Raw genomic sequence first — 21,007 nt, 5'->3', positions numbered from 1 at the left:
AAAGTCTAAGTTGACTTCATCTGTGTATACTGTAAAACTGAGATAGTTTGTGTGCTCACAAAAGTTCTACTTTGTATAATTTCAGGTTGTTTTCTCCAGTAGACTGGACTTTCTCCACTTTTAGCTATGTTTTATTGTCCAGAGCACTTGTGCTTGTGAATTTTTGTTACCACTACAACAACAGGCTTAGACAGAAAATTTTTAATTCAAAGCAAGCTCTAACACTAGGTCTTCATTTTTAAAAACTTTCCATTGTAAGTCTGGAACTTGTAGTAAGATGTTAATAATCTACTTCCTGAACTGTTATTGCTTGTTTTTTGGGAGAGTGTTAAGAGCTATACATTCATACAGACATAGCTATTTTCTAAGAAGCTCTCTTAAAGAACTCAGAGTATTGATGGTTTGTATGACACTCTTGCTTTAGTTTATATAGTAGAAGATCAGTGTCTGGTTAGTTGGTTTTCTACAATATGGTAACGAGATTCTACTGTAGTGGATTCAATTTTTGTGTGTGTGTGTGTGTAAAATTATGTGACTGCTGGATCATAAACTGTACTAATAACACTGAAATCTGGGAAGAGTATATAATAGTTCTGGTTCGTCTGGCTCATTACCACTCCTAGAAATTCTTTTGCATGTCCTACTGATGATGGGGCAATAACATCATCTATGAAAACATAAGAAATGCCATTCTGGATCAGACCAATTCCAGCCTAGTGTTTTCTAAAGTGTGTTCTGTGGCTTAAAAGTTATTGTGAAATCCTAATAATTCACATGTATATTTATTATAAAAGATTTGAAGAGTCCTCCAGCAAAGAAACCATTTAAATTTAATTGCTCCCTAAATGTATTTGATCATGAAACCCCTATTAATATCCTGAAGAATTACTTTCTCCCCCCAGAACACACTTTGGGAAAGAGATTAACCATGGTAGCAAAAGGGATGTCATAGGGCAGTATTATAGCTCTCCACCCCTTCATCATTTAAGAAATATTTATTGAGCTCCTATTCAATTACAAGCAATCTTCTAGATGCTTGGGTTAGTTCAGTGAACAAAGTTCCCTATCCAAGAACTTATGATTCTTGAATTTATATAAGCCTTTCTTAAATATGTATATTTGTTCAGTTCCCAAGCCATCTTGGAGGGAATACATTTTATATATTTTTTGAGAACAGATTATCTATGCTATGGTACTGCATGTCAAAATAATTATTTACATAAAAAGTCATTTTTTTCAGATATATTACCTACTTCTGTTATTTAGTTTTCTATTTTGTTTCATAATCACCATTTCACAAAAAATATAAATGACAGCTAAAAGAATAAAAATAAGCTTTTTTTTAAGACCACAAGAAAATTACAGAGAAGAAACTAAACAGATGTGAGCAAAAGGTAGGAATCATGAATAATACCTCCCTTTCTACACTAAATAAATATGGTCACTTAGAGTAGTTACTATAATGTTATTTGTTTAAAAAGTTATTTTTTGATCACATGAATTTGAAACTCGAGGATCAGAAAAATATTTAAGTGATCAATATGGTGTTATAGTATCACAAATAAGAATTTAAAAATTCACAAGTAGGATAAAGTCCAAATGAGAAAATGCTAAATCACCAGTATATACATTTAACATTTTGACAGATATTGCCAAATCACCATCCAAAAAATTATATCAATTTTGACTTCTATTAGCAATGTATCAGTGTGCCCACTTCCCCATGCATTTACCAATACCATATTATCAAATATTTTCATTTTTGCCAATCAGATTGGTGAAAGTTGTTATCTCCCTCATGCTCAAAATGACTACTACTACTGCTGAGGTTACTACTACTAAGAACAATATTTATTGAGTGCTTACTACCAGTCAAATGTAGTTTTAAGCACTTTATTTATTTATCCCTCATAACCACCTTGGAGGGTTAGTAATATTATTGTCACCATTTTACAGATGAGGAAACTGAGATTCAGAGAGAGTAAATAATTTACCTGAGACTGTTCAGTTGGATGGAATAGAGACTCAAACCTGAACTCATAACAATTATCCTATATTGCCTCTCTAAGAAAAGGCTGTTCATTGTAGTACCACTTATAGTAGCAAACGACTAGAAAAAACTAAATATCCATCAATAAAGGAATATTAAATAAATCATGGTGTAACCATATAATGGAATTACAGGAAGCCATTAAAAATGAGGCACCCCTATATGTACTGAGAATACAGGATCTCCCAAATATGTATTAAATGAAAAAATAAAGGTGTAAAGTAAGGAATAATGTTTACAGCATGTTACTGTCTGTGTCAAAAAAGAAATAAAGGGATTACTGCTCCTCTCATATACACACATACACACACACACACACACACACACACACACAATCTTTAGCAGGATTCACTAGAAACTGATAACAGTGTTTATTTCTGGGGAATACAACAGGGGGGCCATGAGGGTATGGAGACTTACTAATATGTCTTTGTATGACATTCTGTGCTGATTTAATTTTTTATTAACTACGTGTGTATTACCTGTTCAATTATAAACACAAAACCTGCTGATGAAACGTTTTGCTGGACAAGCAACTCATTTTATTCTCATTTAAAAGTGTACTCTTGTGTTGTTTCCTGAAGAATTCCTACACCATATTATTCATCCATTCACTAAGCAGGTTAAAATTTATTTGTTTTTGACAAATAAAAAATCCATATATTTAAGGTATACAAGTATAGAACATGATGTTTTGATATATGTATACAGTGTGAAATGCTTACCATAATAAAACTAATTAACATATTCATTACCTCCCATAGTTACCTTTTGTGTGTCTGTGTGTGGTGAGAACGCTTGAGATCTACAGTCATAGCGAAATTCATGTATACAATACATTATTATTGACTATAGCCATCATGCTGTACATTAGGTTTCCAGAACTTATTCATCTTATAACTAAAATTTTGTACCCTTTGATCAATAGCTTCCCTTTTTTCCTACCCCCAGCCTCTGGTAACCACCATTCTACTCTTTGCTACTATGAGTTTGACTTAAAATTTTTTTTTACAATTCCACTTATAAGTGAGATCATGTGACATTTGTCTTCTGTGTCTGGCTTATTTCACTTAGCATAATGTTCTCCAGGTTCATCCATGTAATTTCCTTCTGTTTTAAGGCTAAATAATATTTATATCTAGTATACATATAAATGCCACATTTTCTTCATTCATCCATTGATGAACACTTAAGTTGTTTCCATATCTTGGCTACTGTGAATAATGCTGCAATGAATATGGATATCTCTTCAAGATAGTGTTTTTATTTGCCTTGGATATATACTCATAAGTGGAATATTTTTGAGTGTCTATTTTTTGCCACGCACTGAATGATGTACTGGGAATATAATAATGAACAATATAGGAACAGTCTTTGACTTTGTGGAACTTACCTTCTAAGAGGATGGCAGATATGAAACACGTAATTGCATAAGGAACTTGATATTTCCCATCATGAAAAGTTCAACAGAGGAGGAGTATAGGGTGAGATCCTAAGATAGACCGAGGCACCTGCCAGATTATGTGTTGTTTCGAATGAACTGCAAAATGAGGATTAAGCTAGAAGAAAGGGGGAAGAAGGATCAAAGTTCACCTCAGGAACATGGAAGAGCATGTGGGAAGGCCCTGAAGTAGGAAGAAGTATGGGATATCAGAGGAAAGGAGGGAGAGAGAGCCAATATGGCTGGAGCTTAGAGAAAAGTGAGAGGTATGAGATGAGACTGTTGAGTTCAGCAGGGCCTTTTACAACACGTTGAAAATCTTGGAGTAGATTTTAAGAGCAATAGGTAATCATGAACCTTTTAGGTAAAGGAGAACATGATCAGGTTTGAATTTTTAAAAGTTTACCGGCAGTGTGGGGAGTGGACTGGGGAGAAGCAAGCATGAATGAGGTGTCCAGCTGGGATCTATTGCAGTTTAGGAAGAGATTATGGGGGCAGAACAGATTTAGAGGTGGATATATTTACAACATATCTTTGAGATAAATCTGGCAAGAGTTGCTGATGGATTGGTTTAAGGGTGAAAGAGAGTAATATATCAGGGATGATCCTTAAGTTTTTGACTTGAGTAACTGATTGGAAGGTGGTACCATTTCTAAGCTGGGAAACACTAGACGAAGAGGTTTGGGAGTGGGGATGAAGTATTCAGGAATTCAGTATTGGACATGTTCAGAAAAGATATTGAGTAAGGGGTTGGATATATGGATTTGGAGCTCAAAGGAAAGGCATAGAGGAGACCATTAAATTACTGGTCTGTAAAAATATGATACATCAGATCCCACACTTGAATAAGCTTCTGAATACAAGGTAAATGTTCAGGGAATTGTGATTTTTCAATTCAGGAAAACATTAAGTAAAAAATCAATGTCACAGTGATTTAACAGGGTACTCAATCTGTAGGTATCCATCATCTCATTGTATTGTGATTTATCCAAATAAAATATTTCAGTTCTCAAAAATAGATGTCCTTAGAATAATAAAATAGACAGCAATTAAGCTGCTTTGCTTTATGCTATTTTATTGATGTTGTCAACTCTCACATTTATTTTTGCCTTGCAAAAAATTAACAAAAATACATTGGGAGGAAAAGGTATTTTAAGCGTTTTCTCTATGCAGATGCTTTATATTTTTCAAATATAATAATCTTTTCTATGCCCAGAGAGGATGTGATAACTTTAAAGAAAGGGCAGCTAAGTATAGGCTGTCACTTTTATCTTTTTGAGGGTTGTGCTCTCTATCCTCAGGGGGAAGAAAAGGATTTTAAATTTGGGGAAAAACATAGTGGAAAATTAGCACTACAGCGTAATTACTTGTTTATTTTGTTTTACTTCACTAGATGTAAACTTCATTAAGACAGGGTTTTTTTTTCTGTTTTTTCATTGCTGTAATCCCAGCATCTAAATCAGTGCCTTGCACATAGTAGGTACTCAATGAGTATTTAAGGAAAATTAAATGAGTTAATGAGTTGTAGCTTCACAGTGTGATTATATTTGTTAGGAAATTTCTGAATCTATAGTACTTACCATCTATTAGAGGAATCAGAGCCAAGCTTAGTTCAGCAAACACTTACTGAATTCCTACTATACGCCAGGCTTATGTTAGATGCAGGGGGTAAAAAGATAAGTAAGGCACAATCCCTGTCATATAGGGGCTTATAATTTAGGGTATTGTATATCTGGGTATGTATTTTGGGGAATATGTGTCCAGTATAGGAACCAACATAAATGCAAATAATTTTCAGTGTAATATGGGAGGTTATGACAGAGGGGTAGCACAATGTAGGGTAATATAACCCAGTATAGGGAAGAAATGTAAGAAGGAGGTGGTGGAAATGACTCTCAGCCTTGGGGATAATTGTTAGCTAGAGAACGGGAAGATCATTCCATGATGAAGGAACAACAGTGTGACTGGGGAACCACAAACAGCTCAGAGGTCAGTCAGGTGGTGTAAGGGAAGGTCCACCACTGCACTCTCTGAATTATCTTGAAACTCTGGTAAAATAACTACACAATGAATTTCTGGGATCCGAAAATTACCCTCCCTCACTCCCATGCATTCTCTACCTCTTTTTTGCTTTGGAATTGTCAGACAGCAAAGCATTTTAAATAACGGGGCTGGCGGTACGGGTGGGAGGATGCCGACCTTGAAAATACTTACCAGAGCTACATTAGCTGCTTGGCACAGGTAATCTAAATCCTCTTCAACAAATACAATCACTTGAATATAAAGGCCACTTTACCTTGATCATTTCTGTGGTACCTTATTGGGAAAATCTTATATGAACTCCTTGTATACATATATAAAACCAGATTCAGAATCAATAAACGCCTATCAAGCAACTACTATGTTTTCATAACTTTTTTCCCTCCTGTAAAGTAAGACTAATTTTGCATATGTATATGGCCAAGGTGGCTGATCGGACTAACTAGAACAAATGCAGATGCAATGACGGTTCCATTCTGGCGAAGCTAGGGCGAGATTTTTTGTGGGTTTTCATTGGGGAGACAGAGACAAAAAAGATAAGGGATAGAGTTTGAAGGTATTGGTGTGAAAAATTATGCCTCGCAGGCCAAAACGAAAATACAGACATGCTGGGGGAAACAAACAGTTTCCAGGCTGGAATGAAAATTTCCTTTCTTCACAAAGCAATCCCCTTTCAATTTCACTCCGCCCTCCTTGTCTCCTAACAATTCTTGCTTCATCATTGTCAAGGGGTTCCCAGGTCTTCCTACATTCATCCTAGCCATCAGAGTAAAAATCTACAACTCTTTTCTACCCCAAAACTCCAGGCTAAAAGTGTTACTGCACTCAGCCTGGAAAATGAATCGAGCTTTTAACATTCGCATAAAACATTTCAAATACAATGCTGTAGCCGCCTAGCTGGACCCGCCACCCAGGAACTACAATACCCAGAATGCAGTGTTTTCCCTTCCGCCTTCTACCACAGCAATGCTTAACTTGATCTCATTTCCACAAGCAATAGTCACATGACACGTTTCCTGTCAAGATGGCGGATAATCTACCTTCGGAGTTTGATGTGGTCGTAATAGGGACGGGTATGTGTGGCTCTGGTACTCCCTGGACACAGTGTAGGAAGTCTTTCCCGTTCCTACCTTCTCTGTCAGTGGCGAGGGTCGGCGAGAAATGTTGGGGGTCGAGCGTGAGAGGGAGGACGGAAAGGAAGCGAAGTAGTCTGGAGCCAGCGCGGGACTTGGCAGCTGCAGGGAGGGGCTTGGACCCGCGGTGCTTAGCGCCATTTGAGTAGGGGTCGATCTGCTCGATGTCGATTGCTGAGGTTGGTTGCTGCAGGTGATTCCTGTAATTTCCTTAGAGGGAGGTGGGTTTGCAGTGTCATGAGAACGGAGGGTGGGGATTTTGTCAATGGAGACACCTTTGGCATGACATAATTTCCTCCTTGTTAGTTTCAAGGTGATATTCCCCATCATTTTGTCTCGCCATTTTATAGGAATTTTTCATATATTTATGTAATCCTAAGGTGCAGTGCAGCTCGGATACATTTTGTTACCCAGTTGTTGCCCGTGTACGTTTTAATTTACTAAGGCGATGAAATGGATTCTTTTATGTTTTGCTGAGAAGCCTAGGGGGTTGTAATTTGTTGTGGTGGCCATTATTCCTGCTTTATGGTGCTGAAAGAAATCATTTTGCTTTATACCACCCACCTATCTACCAACAGCTAAATGAGCTGAGAACAAGCGTCTGTGAGTCCAGTTCAGGTGTGTGATCTTATCTTCCCCTTGTTTTCCCATCATTTATTCTTCATGTTTTGGGTGGTGCCAGAACTCCCCCTGCAATTTATAGTTGACAAATTACACGTACAACACGTGGCAGAAAACATTTGGCAGCAGTTGGTATTTTGTTTTTCTTAACAGTGTAAAGGGTGGATTTTAGATGGGGTGAAATAATTTGTTGGGTGGGGTTTTCTCCTGTCTACGGAACGTGGGAGGCTGGGGAACCCCGGTGGTTGAGACCCTGTCCACTGTGTTGAATTCAGTTCATTGTCTTCTTAAACAGTAGGAGCAGCCATGTTTCCAGGTCGGGAGTAAAAATAATAACTACGTATTTTCGAATGCTTATTATTTGCTAATCGACGTGCTAAGCACTTTACAAGCTGTATATAATCCTCGCAACAATCTTGTTAGAGTACGTATTCTTTACACTATACAGAGGAGGCAAAAGGGCTTAGAAAGGTTGCAATTTGCTCAAGATCACACAGCCGGTAAATTTCCAAAGGTCAATTCCATACCAGAAGGAGAATCAGTGGCTCTGACCCTCAGAGTTAACCCATATTAATAGAAATAATTTGGAAAACTTGGTTCTAGACCTTGCTTGGCCATTAACTAGCTGTGTGAGTTGCTAGGGCTAGGAACTTAATCTCTCTGAGCCTCAGTTTCCTTGTTTATGAACATAGGGAGGGTAAACTAGATAACCTTTCCAGTGTTGTCTAACCAAAAATTATCTTGTTCTAGTTGTACCTGGGTAATTGTTTTCAAAACAGCAAGGACATGTTTATTCTCAACCTGAAAACTGCATGGCTACAGATAACCTTGCTGTAGCTGCTATGAACAGATGTTGGATGAGAGCTGGAAGGAGTCAACAGACTCTATTTATTCTCTCCAGTCTATCCTAAAACTTAGAACAATATCCACTTTAGAATAGTTGTTATACCATACTTGGGTCCTATGTTACTGCCTTCTTTTGTTGTTGTTTTACCTTGGCACTTAGGGCGTTTTAAAAATTACTTTGAATCATTAAGATACTTTTTCTTATCTTGATTCAAATTTTAATTGATAAGAGTGCTAATTCTTATCATTAAGTGCTGTTAATTCTTATATGAGACGTATTTTGCCTTCTAGTTCAGTTCATAATATGGATTACATCCATCCTGTTAGAGTCCGTTATGATAGAGGTAGGAAGATTCTGTGAGTGATCCAGAAAATTGCATCAGGGGTATCTGGTGTATTTGGAAAAAGATTCATTTTAGACTTATTTCCGTGAGAGTAATGTTATTTCTCAAAGTGTGGGAAGAACTTATTTGAGTTAGAAGTTTTTCATATCACTTAGTGAACACGTTTTTACTTTTCAAGCACATTCTTTAAATTTATGATATGAAGCTTTGTTTTTAGGTAAGTCAAACTGGAAAAATTGGATAAAAGCCATTTCCCAAATAAATGAATCCAATAATTCCAATCACTACTGAATAAGAATGATTTTTAATGTGTTTGGAATATTTCTCTTCTGAAATAGTTTGCTGAAAGTGGTCTTTAAAATGTGTTTGCCTTACTATATGTACTAGCTTGAGTAAATCATAGAAAAATCGTGTTTCAAAGATTCAGTTTTAATAACAAAAGCAGAATTAATCATGCATGTATCAGAAGCATGAAGAAATAGGCTATGAGATGCAGTTTTTCTTTTAGCAGATTTAGCTCTAGTTAAATGTCATCAAGAGACAATTGCTTTATCAAGTAAAATAATCTGTGGATAATATTTTAAACCCCTTTGACCTTGATTAATTTGTATTTCTTTTCATTCTTCATAACACAACGTTTTCCTTAAGATCATGTTTTGAAGAGATTATGGGAAAATAAAGTTTTGTATGTATTTTCTTAGTTAAGCCCATTTCCTCCTGATTACAAAATACAGGAAATATCACTAGAACACCCAAAGGCAGAAGAATAAGATAAAGTACTTGAACCATGGAAAATATAGAAGAAAATGGAATAAGGAAGGAGCACCAAATGGAGTCTCAAGGGACAGGACAAAAATAGATATAGTGAGTTCAATATAAAATAAAAAAAAATTAATGAAAAAATCCTGACAATTATTTGTAAAAATAGATATAGTAATAAGTGTCTAGAAAATGGCCTTCAGTTTGGGTGCATGGTTGTCATTTTAAAGACATTTTGCCATTTAAAGACATTTGAGTGATAATTTTGTGGGTTACAGAGAAGTATCATCGGTTGCAGGTTAAAAATAGTCCCAGTAGCATAATACCTCACTGCAGGTGACTTATCTGGCAAACTGTGTAATCTGTAACCCGCAGCAGAGCCATCCACTCAACAAAAGGGCAGACAAGATGGAAGTTACAAGAGTTATGGGATAATATCGGCATGCTTCTTACATAGAGGAATCCCTCATTCTCTTATTTAGAGCATATTCTTTCTTATTTTAGAAAATTCTAGCATGCTCAGAGTGTATTAGAAGCATCTTATTAGAAGATATAGGAAACGTTATCAACTTCTGCAAAAGCCATGTTTGGGAGGTGTCATTAGACATAAGTGACAGTTCATATCCTTATGGGAAAGGGGAGCGACAAACACCTAAAATGCAAACCTACATCAGACAGCACAATGACCTGGCACCATTTAGTGTAGTGACAGACTACACATTTTTTAGAATATTCAACCCACATTTACTGAGAACCTAGTCCCTGCCCTTGTGACATTTACTGTGTTGCCTATTCTGAGGAGCTGTTTGGGGTTCCTGACTGTCACATGCTCAGAGCTGTTCTAAGCCAATGTGGCCTTTTCAGTGCATCCTTCTTGCTTTCTGAAGGCCACATAGATATTCATTCTGCATCCCTTTCCTTACTAAGGTACACCACACATATTATATTTTGGAATTCTTCCCCTAAATGGTCTGTGGAGTAGACTAGCTTAACATTTTTCCTGCAGAGCACAAACACATAGACCCTATTTTGATTTAAGAGTTTTATTGCTAAAGATTATGGGGAAAGAAGTGAGATAACAAAAATAACAAATATGGGGTAAATTACAAGGGATATTGCTCCTGAATCCTGACTACCTTGCTAGATCATGCTCAGCATAGTCCAAAATCGATGTGGCAGCATGGCATAATGGGAATCACTTAACCTTCCTACTGGGTAACTTTGGGAAAATTGCATAACATCTTGGGACATCAATTTGTTCATCTGTAAAGTGAGAGACTTGAATTAGGTGACCTCTAAGGTAGGCATCTACCAGTTCTAAAATTTACCATTGTGTGTGCATAATTATGACCCTGGGTCCTTGAGAAAAGACAATTCTGTATAGTCCTCTTAAGAAGTCAAGTCAGTGTTTGATATACTTCAGAAATTTTTCTATCAAAATGGTTCATAAAAAAAATTTTCTTGGAAATGATAAGCTGCTTTCATCAGGAAAGGTCATGTAGGTAGCACAGCTCCATTTCTTGATGTTAGTTGAGCATTGAAACTTTAAGGTGGTTAACTTTGGCCAGCAGCTTATTGACTATAATGCTTATGATGGTGGTGGAGTAACTTCACTTCTCTAAACGTTGGGGGATAGTAATGTTGTAGGAGGTATCGTGGAAACTGATTTTTACTAAATACCTGTTTATGCCAGACTCTCTGCCAAGTGATTTCTTATATATGTATCTTATTTAATCCTCTCCCAGGATGCCTGTGTGTGGTTCTAATATCGGAGGATGTCCATACTTTCTCTGCCTGTATTTCCAAATATCCATGAACCTGTAGTCTAGAGCAGAGTTGTTTTTTTTTTAAATTGCAAGATGCCACCTATTTGTGGGTCATGAAATCAATTCCAGCATTAAAAAAAACAGAAGTAGAATAGAATATGTATTAGAATATATTACATGTAGTAAGGATGAGTATACTTTTTTTCTTTATTTGGATGCAACATTTTAAAAAATATTTTATTTATTTATTTTTATTTTTGGCTGTGTTGGGTCCTAGTTGCGGCACGTAGGATCTTCGTTGTGGTGTGCGTGCTCTTTGTTGTGGTGCGTGGGCTTCTCTCTAGTTGTGGCGTGCAGGTTTTCTCTTTCTAGTTGAGGTGCGTGGGCTCAGTAGTTGCACTGTGCGGGCTTAGTTGCCCACTTAGTTCCCCGACCAGGGATTGAACCCACATCCCCTGCGTTGGAAGATGGATTCTTTACCACTGGACCACCAGGGAAGTCCCAGGATGAGTATAGTTTCATGAAACATATATTTCATGTGTGTATCACTGTGTGAAGCACACACACATACATATATTCATATATATTTTGGGGGTGGCTAGGGGCAAAATGTTTTAAAGTTTAGAGAATATTGATTAACTGAATAACGTAGTGAGTAGGAATGAAATAATATTTCAAAAGTCATTTGGTTTTACAAATGCTATACCATCCATATGTTTTATTTACCTTGACATGTATGTATCTCATTTGAGAGCATAGTGTAGTGATTGACAAGGTGGCTCTGAAATGGGACAGTGTTTGAATCAGCTATGCTGCTTGTGCCACCTCACACATGTTCCTTAATGTCTAAGTTTCAATTTTCTCATCTCTAAAAGAGAATAAATCTCACAGAGCTGTGTTGAGGATTCAATGGAATAATTCTGTAAAATGCTTAGTAAGTGCTCAGAAAACATAGTTGATTTTTATAGCCCATAATACCATACTGAGGTGCTTTTATCATCACTACTGTTACGTGAATGCTTCCAAGGAAAGGCTCATAGTTTTCATGGAGAGCAGTGGAAAGATTCAGCTGTCTGAGTCATCTTCCTCCTCTTCCCATTGGCCGTTTGGTGGGAAAGACCTTTGTGTGTCTGTTACCACTATTTCTATCAGACTTCTTAACTGACGGTTTTCTTTCCTTTTTTTTTTTCTTCTTTTACTCTGTTTTGTTCACCAGCTTGCATTATTTGTCATTTGTTTTGAACAGATTTGTCTTGTTTGAGGCATAGTGTGAAACTCTTCCTTGTCAGTGTAAGAATTCTGAAGGAGCTAAAGAGAGCTTACAGGTTTTGCTGTTCTGAAAAATGCTTTGCAATTCTTCAGGCATTTATTGATGGAAAAGTATGCCTTTTCTGCGCTCAATACCTCGAAAAGTAAAGGGAATTATATAACTCTGGAGAAGACTCTCTGGAGAGGCTTATGCTTCCCTGTAAATCATAAGTTTGAGCCAGTCCCTCAGAGAGAGGCGCATCTGTTACCAGAGTTCTCTCCGCAGCATCATTTTCATCTCCCATGCCTCACGTCATTTTCTCATTTTCTCCAGTATCCTCATGATGTTTTGGAGAACTCAAGCTACAGCAATTAAAATCAAACATGGCTGCTCACCATCACATTCTCATATTTCACATAAAATCCCAGTGCACAGAAACAATTATAATTCCATGTAATTGAACTGTTACTCATGCTAAATCATCTGCTATTCAGTTTCACTACAGTCTTTACACTGAAAAGTTAGGCTGTGCCTGCTATGTATGTAAGTGGTTTAAAAAGTAAAATAGTCTAAAAATCATCAGTTCCCAGTTTATATTAATATGTATATTACAAAACTACATATATATACACATATATGTCAATATATGCACATGTATGTATTATGTATATATGCTAGAGAGATTGGAAACATTTGGGGGATATTTAGTTGTGACCAACAAAATAGGGATACTTTGAAAGATTGATTTATTCTTTTTTGCTTTTCTAATAATCTTATTAAAGGGCAGTGTAAAAAGATGATAATTTATCACAGATACTGATTTCTCCAAGTGTGATTATGAGAGCTATCATGTTATCATAATGGGACTATTTAAAAAATAGTTTGAAAATAGGTGAAGAGACCAGGGGCAGCTTTTCGCCAGGGTAGTGCTTCACTTGAGTGTTTGATCTCATATTAGATTTTACCAAGAGTTTAAGTGGGTAATGTCATACCGCTTGACTGATTTGGTTTATATCACATTTACAAAAGTACCAACATCTGCTTTTTCTCCCGAGTAGTGTTCATACATATCTTTTTTGTCCAGCCTAGTGTTGATGTTGAGTTACAGTGGCTTTTGGTTAATGGCAGTTTTAGTCATTTTGTATTGCTTTCAACTGTTTTGGATCATGTATCTGTGATCTGAATTTGCACATTGGTTAAACTGCTTTTCTGTATATGCATTTAAAATAATTATGGAAAAGTTTGCACAAGCTAAAGTACAGACAAAGAAGGTTTTACATACAGATAGCAGGCATATTAGGAAGATGCTGAGTTGTGTTCTAATCCTTAGTTTTCTATGTTACTTTGGCATGAGCTATCTAGGCCAAATAGAGGACATAGAATTAAATTTAGTATGTACAACACACTGTTAAATATATGAAATTATTTCTGGCATTTATTATGCTGAATCCAATGCTAAGCCCTTAAAATGCATTATCTCATCTGATTCTCACAGTAACCTTGTCGTGTTAGATGCTTATTGTTATCTCCATTTTACAAATGTAGAACCTAAGGCTTAGTTAAGTTTGACCGAGGTCAAACTGTTAAGACTGGAGTTACTCTGGCTAGGTATTAGATTTAGCTGGTTGGATTCTTCCATGTGAAAAAATAGCTTATACTCTCAAGATTAGATTATTGTGTTCTAGCTTAGCAGTTGACAGTTGCTTCATTTTGGGGAGTTACCATTGTTGACATTAAAATCCTGATTCCAGCACAGCCTTGTGGTGTTAACTCATTATTGACAGCATCATGACATCTGTCAACTCGCAGACCTTTTGATGAAGGTGAACTGAATGACTTGGTTGTGCTTATCCCTTAAAACTGAAAAAACAGAATCAGCCACTAAAGTAATGGCTAGAAATGGGATCAGAAAATACAGTCATATTTCAAGTGATAATCTGTTTCCCTAGGAATTATTCACTGATTACTAGATACGTAGTTTCCCACAGAAATAAAACCATTGTTAAAAGTCAGCTATAGGCTATTTGTGCATGTGGGAGGGTTTGCCATTTTGTCTTTTTTAAAAAATGGTTTTTAGTTTTATGCACTTATAAATTGAATTTTCAAGATCAAGTATGAGACTCATTGTTCTGTTTATGAAGCTTTTCTTTTTTTAATTGACTCTTCTTTTGGTTCCTATAATTGTCAACAATTGTCAGCACTTGCAATGGATGCATCTTAATTGACAGAGTAGATGTGGTATCTTTTCCCTCCAAGAGCCGTGTCATTAACAAATAATATTAATAACTAACACTTTTAGGAATATACTTCCAGACCTGTGTGTATAGATGTGTGTATGCTATTCTGTTTTTCACTTCACAGTATGTTATGAACATCATTCCATGTTAATCAAATCTTCTTCCTCAGTGTCTTTTTAAAAAACTTTTCATTTGGAGATAATTCGACTCACATGCAGTTGTAAGAAGTAATATAGGAAGATCCTGTATATGTTCACCCAGCTTCCCCCAGTGGTAAGTAAGATCTTGCATAACTACATGTAGCATAACCAGGTAATTGACCTTACCCAGTGACCTTATTCAGATGTCACCAGTTTTACATGTACTTGTGTGTGTTTAGTTCTGTACAGTTTTATCACATGAAGATTGGTGTCACATCCAGATACAAAACAGTTTCATCATACTCTCTCATGATACCTTTTTATAGCCATGGACACCTCCCTCCTACCTACATCCCTAAACCCTGGCAACCCCTAATCTGTTCTTCATCTTTACGATTATGTCATTTCCAAAAGTTTATTAAATGTCATATTAAGTAGATGCTTAGTAAATATTATTTTCTATAAATGTCCTGTCATTTATTTAAATTAGCAACTTTTGTTGGACATTTAAGGTTTTCAGTTTTTCACTTTCATAAACTAAGGCTGTGATGAACATGGTGTGCCTAAATCTTTTGTACGTATTTAATTATTTCCTTAGGATAAATACCTAGAACTGTAACTGTTAAATTGAATTATAGAGGTGGTTACGTAAAGCTTTTGATTTGTATTGATGAATTGCCTTAAGGAAAGTTTGCCAGTCTAATCTCACCAGCGGAGTATGAGAATGCTTATTTTCCCATAGTCTTTCAACATTGTCTATGAATGTCTTATTCTTAATTACTATCAACATCATAGCCAAAAAAAATATTTCCTTGTTTGCATTTACATTTTCAGATCATAAGTGAGGTTGACTATTTAATAGGTATATTGGTCAATTATGTTTCTTTTGGAAATTGCCCTTACCCATGTTTCTATTGTGCCATTTTTTTCTTTTCAACATGTAATAGTTCTTTATATACTAAAGACTTTAAATCTTTATCATGTATTTTGTAAATTTGCCTTCTATTTTTATGGTGGTTTCTCATGTATGAAACTTTATAATTTTCACGTAGTGAAATCTATCAAATGTTTTTTTCTTTTATGGTTACTGCCTTTGGAGATATGCATAGAAAGCCTTCCCCTCCAAGATTAAGTAAATATTGATGCTTAGTTTCTTTTTTAACATTTTATTTTTTACATTTAAATTTTAATTCACCTTAAATTTACTTTGTTGTAGAATATGAGGGTATTTTCCTTCTAAATCATTAGCTGGTTATTCTAACACCATCGATCTATTCTTTCTCCACTGAATTGAAATACTTCCTTTATTTTTTTTCTATTATATGATCAGTTTTTGGACTTTCTGCCAGTAATCTGGGTGTCTCTTTGAGTGTAGTCGGAACTATAAAGTGGGAATAGACTGGGTCATCTGATCTGTAGAGAAATGATAACTTTCCCTCTTTGAAATCTCAAGAAACACAAGGCAATATTTGAATATATAAAAAATTATAGCATCTACTCTGAAAAATAGCAAACTAAAAGAAAAAGGAAAACAGAGTAGGAGTATTTGCAACTCATAACAAAGAACTAATTACATAAAAATAATACCTTCAAATTTATATGAAAAATGTCAAGATCTCTACAGGTAAATGGGCAGAGAGTGTAAACAGACAAGAGAGGTTACAAATAGTCAACAAACTTCAGGGAAAATATTTTTTTCTGATTAATAGTCAAATGCAAAATAACCTGATAATTAAAAACACTAAATTAAGGGAGTAGTCACTAATTGTTGATGAAGTTGTATTCAGTTGAAATGCTGATGGTATTATAAATTGGGACAACACTTTGGCAGAGTAACAGTTCGTACCAAGAATTGTCAATATGTTCATTCCCTTAGACTCAGTAACTCCAGATCTGAGAATTTATTGTGAGAAAAATCATTCAATAGAGGTAAAAAGCTACAAGGGTGACAACATCTATTTTAAAGCTGCTTATCATAGTAAAGTTTGGAAATAATGTTGTATGTCGAAGAGCCCCGATGTCTCAAAGGATTCTGGTGGACTGATGGAGTAGGCAGTTTTACAGTGTGGCCTAGGATATTTTTTATTACAGAATATCATACATACAAATGAAATATATGTGTGTGTATGTATACATATTTTTAATTTCTTTCTTTCAGTGAACAATAACAAAGTGAGTGGCACGTATGTATGACCCACCTAAAGAAAAAGAACACTACCAGAATATTACCAGTACCTTAGGAGCTCCCTGGGTGCACCACCATCCATCTCCCCTTCCTTTCCCACAGCTGTAACCATTATGGTAAACTGCTTTAATTGTCCTCTTGTTTTTTTAAAGTGTTTTTTATCACGTGTATATCACCAAACCATATGTTGTTAGTTTTTCCTGTTTTTGACACTTGTCTAACTTTTGGAATTCTACTCTATGTATTCTTTCTGTGACTTGCTTTCCTTGGTCAGTGTTATGCTTGTGAGATTCATCTGTACAGATACATATAGCTGTAATACCCCCACATACTCCCACATACACACACACACACACACACACACACACACACACACACACACTCACTCACACACTGCTATTATATAGTATTCTAGGCTTGCAAATCTTCAACTTCAGTAGGTTATGCATATTCACCAAAATAATTGTATTTATTTGCCCTTTGGTTTTCAGCTTTTCAAGGCCCCTGCCTCCCTCAGGAAATGTATAATGTCATAAACACACATTCACGACAAAATAAGATCGTTAGGTACACGTCATTCTGCAACTTTTTCAGTCAATAATTCTCACCTTTCTCTCCATTCCAGGACTGTTTTATCCCATGTAGCATCCCAGTACTGTTTAGTAGTATCCCAGTACTGTTTTATCCCATTGCTTTACAATGGTGTGTTAGTTTCTGCTTCATACCAAAGTGAATCAGTTATACATATACATATGTTCCCATATCTCTTCCCTCTTGCGTCTCCCTCCCTCCCACCCTCCATATCCCACTCCTCTAGGTGGTAACAAAGCACCGAGCTGATCTCACTGTGCTTTGTGCCTGCTTCCCACTAGCTATCTATTTTACATTTGGTAGTGTATGGATGTCCATTGCCACTCCCTTACTTTGTCATGGCTTACCCTTCCCCATCCCCATATCCTCAAGTCCATTCTTTAGTAGGTCTGTGGATTCATTCCTGTCTTAACCCTAGGTTATTCATGACATTTTTTTCCTTAAATTCCATATATATGTGTTAGCATAAGGTATTTGTCTTTCTCTTTCTGACTTACTTCACTCTGTATGACAGACTCTAGGTCCATCCACGTTATTACAAATAGCTCAATTTCGTTTCTTTTTATGGCTGAGTAATATTCCATTGTATATATGTGCCACATCTTCTTTATCCATTCATCCGATGATGGACACTTAAGGTGTTTCCATCTCCTGGCTACTGTAAATAGAGCTGCAATGAATATTTTGGTACATAACTCTTTTTTTTTCCTAACATCTTTATTTGGGTATAATTGCTTTACAATGGTGTGTTAGCTTCCGCCTTATAACAAAGTGAATCAGTTATACATATATTCCCATATCTCTTCCCACTTGTGTCTCCCTCCCTCCCACCCTCCCTGTCCCACCCCTCCAGGCGGGCACAGAGCACTGAGCTGATCTCCCTGTGCTATGCAGCTGCTTCCCACTAGCTATCTACCTTACGTTAGGTAGTGTATATATGCCCATGCCTCTCTCTCGCTTTCTCACAGCTCACACTTCTCCCTCCCCATATCCACAAGTCCGTTCTCTAGTAGGTCTATGGCTTTATTCCTGTCTTATCCCTAGGTTCTTCATGACATTTTTTTTCTTAAATTCCATATATATGTGTTAGCATACGGTATTTGTCTTTCTCTTTCTGACTTACTTCACTCTGTATGACAGACTCTAGGTCTATGCACCTCATTAAAATAACTCAATTTTGTTTCCTTTTATGGCTGAGTAATATTCCATTGTATATATGAGCCACATCTTCTTTATCCATTCATCCGATGATGGACACTTAGGTTGTTTCCATCTCCGGGCTATTGTAAATAGAGCTGCAATGAACATTTTGGTACATGACTCTTTTTGAATTTTGGTTTTCTCAGGGTATATGCCCAGTAGTGGGATTGCTGGGTCGTATGGTAGTTCTATTTGTAGTTCTTTAAGGAACCTCCATACTTTTCTCCATAGTGGCTGTACCAATTCACATTCCCACCAGCAGTGCAAGAGTGTTCCCTTTTCTCCACACCCTCTTCAGCATTTATTGCTTCTAAATTTTTTGATGATGGCCATTCTGACTGGTGTGAGATGATATCTCATTGTAGTTTTGATTTGCATTTCTCTAATGATTAATGATGTTGAGCATTCTTTCATGTGTTTGTTGGCAATCTGTATATCTTCTTTGGAGAAATGTCTATTTAGGTCTTCTGCCCATTTTTTGGATTGGGTTTTTTGTTTTTTTCTTACTGAGCTGCATGAGCTGCTTGAAAATTTTGGAAATTAATCCATTGTCAGTTGCTTCATTTGCAAATATTTTCTCCCATTCTGAGGGTTGTCTTTCGGTCTTGTTTATGGTTTCCTTTGCTGTGGAAAAGCTTTGAAGTTTCATTAGGTCCCATTTGTTTATTTTTGTTTTTATTACCATTTCTCTAGGAGGTGGGTCAAAAAGGATCTTGCTGTGATTTATGTCATAGAGTGTTCTGCCTATGTTTTTCTCTAAGAGTTTGATAGTTTCTGGCCTTACATTTAGGTCTTTAATCCATTTTGGGCTTATTTTTGTGTATGGTGTTAGGGAGTGTTCTAATTTCATACTTCTACATGTAGCTGTCCAGTTTTCCCAGCACCACTTATTGAAGAGGCTGTTCTTTCTCCACTGTACATTCCTGCTTCCTTTATCAAAGATAAGGTGACCCTATGTGCATGGGTTTATCTCTGAGCATTCTATCCTGTTCTATTCATCTATATTTCTGTTTTTGTGCCAGCACCATACTGTCCTGATTACTGTAGGTTTTTAGTATAGTCTGAAGTCAGGGAGCCTGATTCCTCCAGCTCCATTTTTCGTTCTCAAGATTGCTTTGGCTATTCGGAGTCTTTTGTGTTTCCATACAAATTGTGAAAATTTTTGTTCTAGTTCTGTGAAAAATGCCAGGGGTAGTTGGATAGGGATTGCATTGAATCTGTAGATTGCTTTGGGTAGTAGAGTCATTTTCACAATGTTGATTCTTCAATCCAAGTATACGTTATATCTCTCCATCTATTTGTATCATCTTTAATTTCTTTCATCAGTGTCTTATAATTTTCTGCATACAGGTCTTTTGTCTCCTTAGGTAGGTTTATTCCTAGATATTTTATTCTTTTTGTTGCAGTGGTAAATGTGAGTGTTTTCTTGATTTCACTTTCAGATTTTTCATCATTAGTATATAGGAATCGCAGAGATTTCTGTGCATTAATTTTGTATCCTGCTACTTCACCAAATTCATTGATTAGCTCTAGTAGTTTTCTGGTAGCATCTTTAGGATTCTCTATGTATAGTATCATGTCATCTGCAAACAGTGACAGCTTTACTTCTTCTTTTCCGATTTGGATTCCTTTTATTTCCGTTTCTTCTCTGATTGCTGTGGCTAAAACTTCCAAAAGTATGTTGAATAAGAGTGGTGAGAGTGGGCAACCTTGTCTTGTTCCTGATCTTAGTGGAAATGCTTTCAGTTTTTCACCATTGAGGATGATGTTGGCTGTGGGCTTGTCATATATGGCCTTTATTATGTTGAGGAAAGTTCCCTCTATGCCTACTTTCTGCAGGGGTTTTATCATAAATGGGTGTTGAATTTTTTCAAAAGCTTTCTCTGTATCTATTGAGATGATCATATGGTTTTTCTCCTTCAATTTGTTAATATGGTTTATCAAATTGATTGATTTGCATATATTGAAGAATCCTTGCATTCCTGGAATAAACCCCACTTGCTCATGGAGTATGATCCTTTTAGTGTGCTGTTGGATTCTGTTTGCTAGTATTTTGTTGAGGATTTTTGCAACTATGTTCATCAGTGATATTGGCCTGTAATTTTCTTTCTTTGTGACATTCTTGTCTGGTTTTGGTATCAAGGTGATGGTGGCCTTGTAGAAGGAATTTGGGAGTGTTCCTCCCTCTGCTATATTTTGGAAGAGTTTGAGAAGGATAGCTGTTAGCTCTTTTCTAAATGTTTGATAGAATTCGCGTGTGAAGCCATCTGGTCCTGGGCTTTTGTTTGTTGGAAGATTTTTAATCACAGTTTCAATTTCAGTGCTTGTGATTGGTCTGTTCATATTTTCTCTTTCTTCCTGATTCAGTCTTGGCAGGTTATGCATTTCTAAGAATTTGTCCATTT

At 36.2% G+C, this 21,007-nt stretch overlaps 1 protein-coding gene across 4 annotated transcripts in view; it reads left to right on the top strand.

Moving 5' to 3' along the window:
• Nucleotides 1–6,541: 6,541 nt before the first annotated feature.
• Nucleotides 6,542–21,007, top strand: part of CHM (CHM Rab escort protein) — a gene marked incomplete at its 5' end in the record, with an annotated part of 198,489 nt that continues 184,023 nt past the window's right edge. For 3 of the 4 annotated variants that reach the window (XM_079909751.1, XM_079909754.1, XM_079909753.1), the window contains one exon: nt 6,556–6,604. In XM_079909751.1, coding sequence (XP_079765877.1) covers nt 6,556–6,604 — 49 coding nt within the window. Of the gene's footprint in view, nt 6,605–21,007 lie in introns of all 4 variants that reach the window. The other variant, XM_079909752.1, reaches the window with a different exon arrangement.

The sequence above is a fragment of the Stenella coeruleoalba genome (assembly GCF_951394435.1).
Source record: "Stenella coeruleoalba genome assembly, chromosome: X".
NCBI classification, from domain to species: Eukaryota; Metazoa; Chordata; class Mammalia; order Artiodactyla; family Delphinidae; genus Stenella; species Stenella coeruleoalba.
This window is presented reverse-complemented; position numbering and strand designations above follow the sequence as displayed.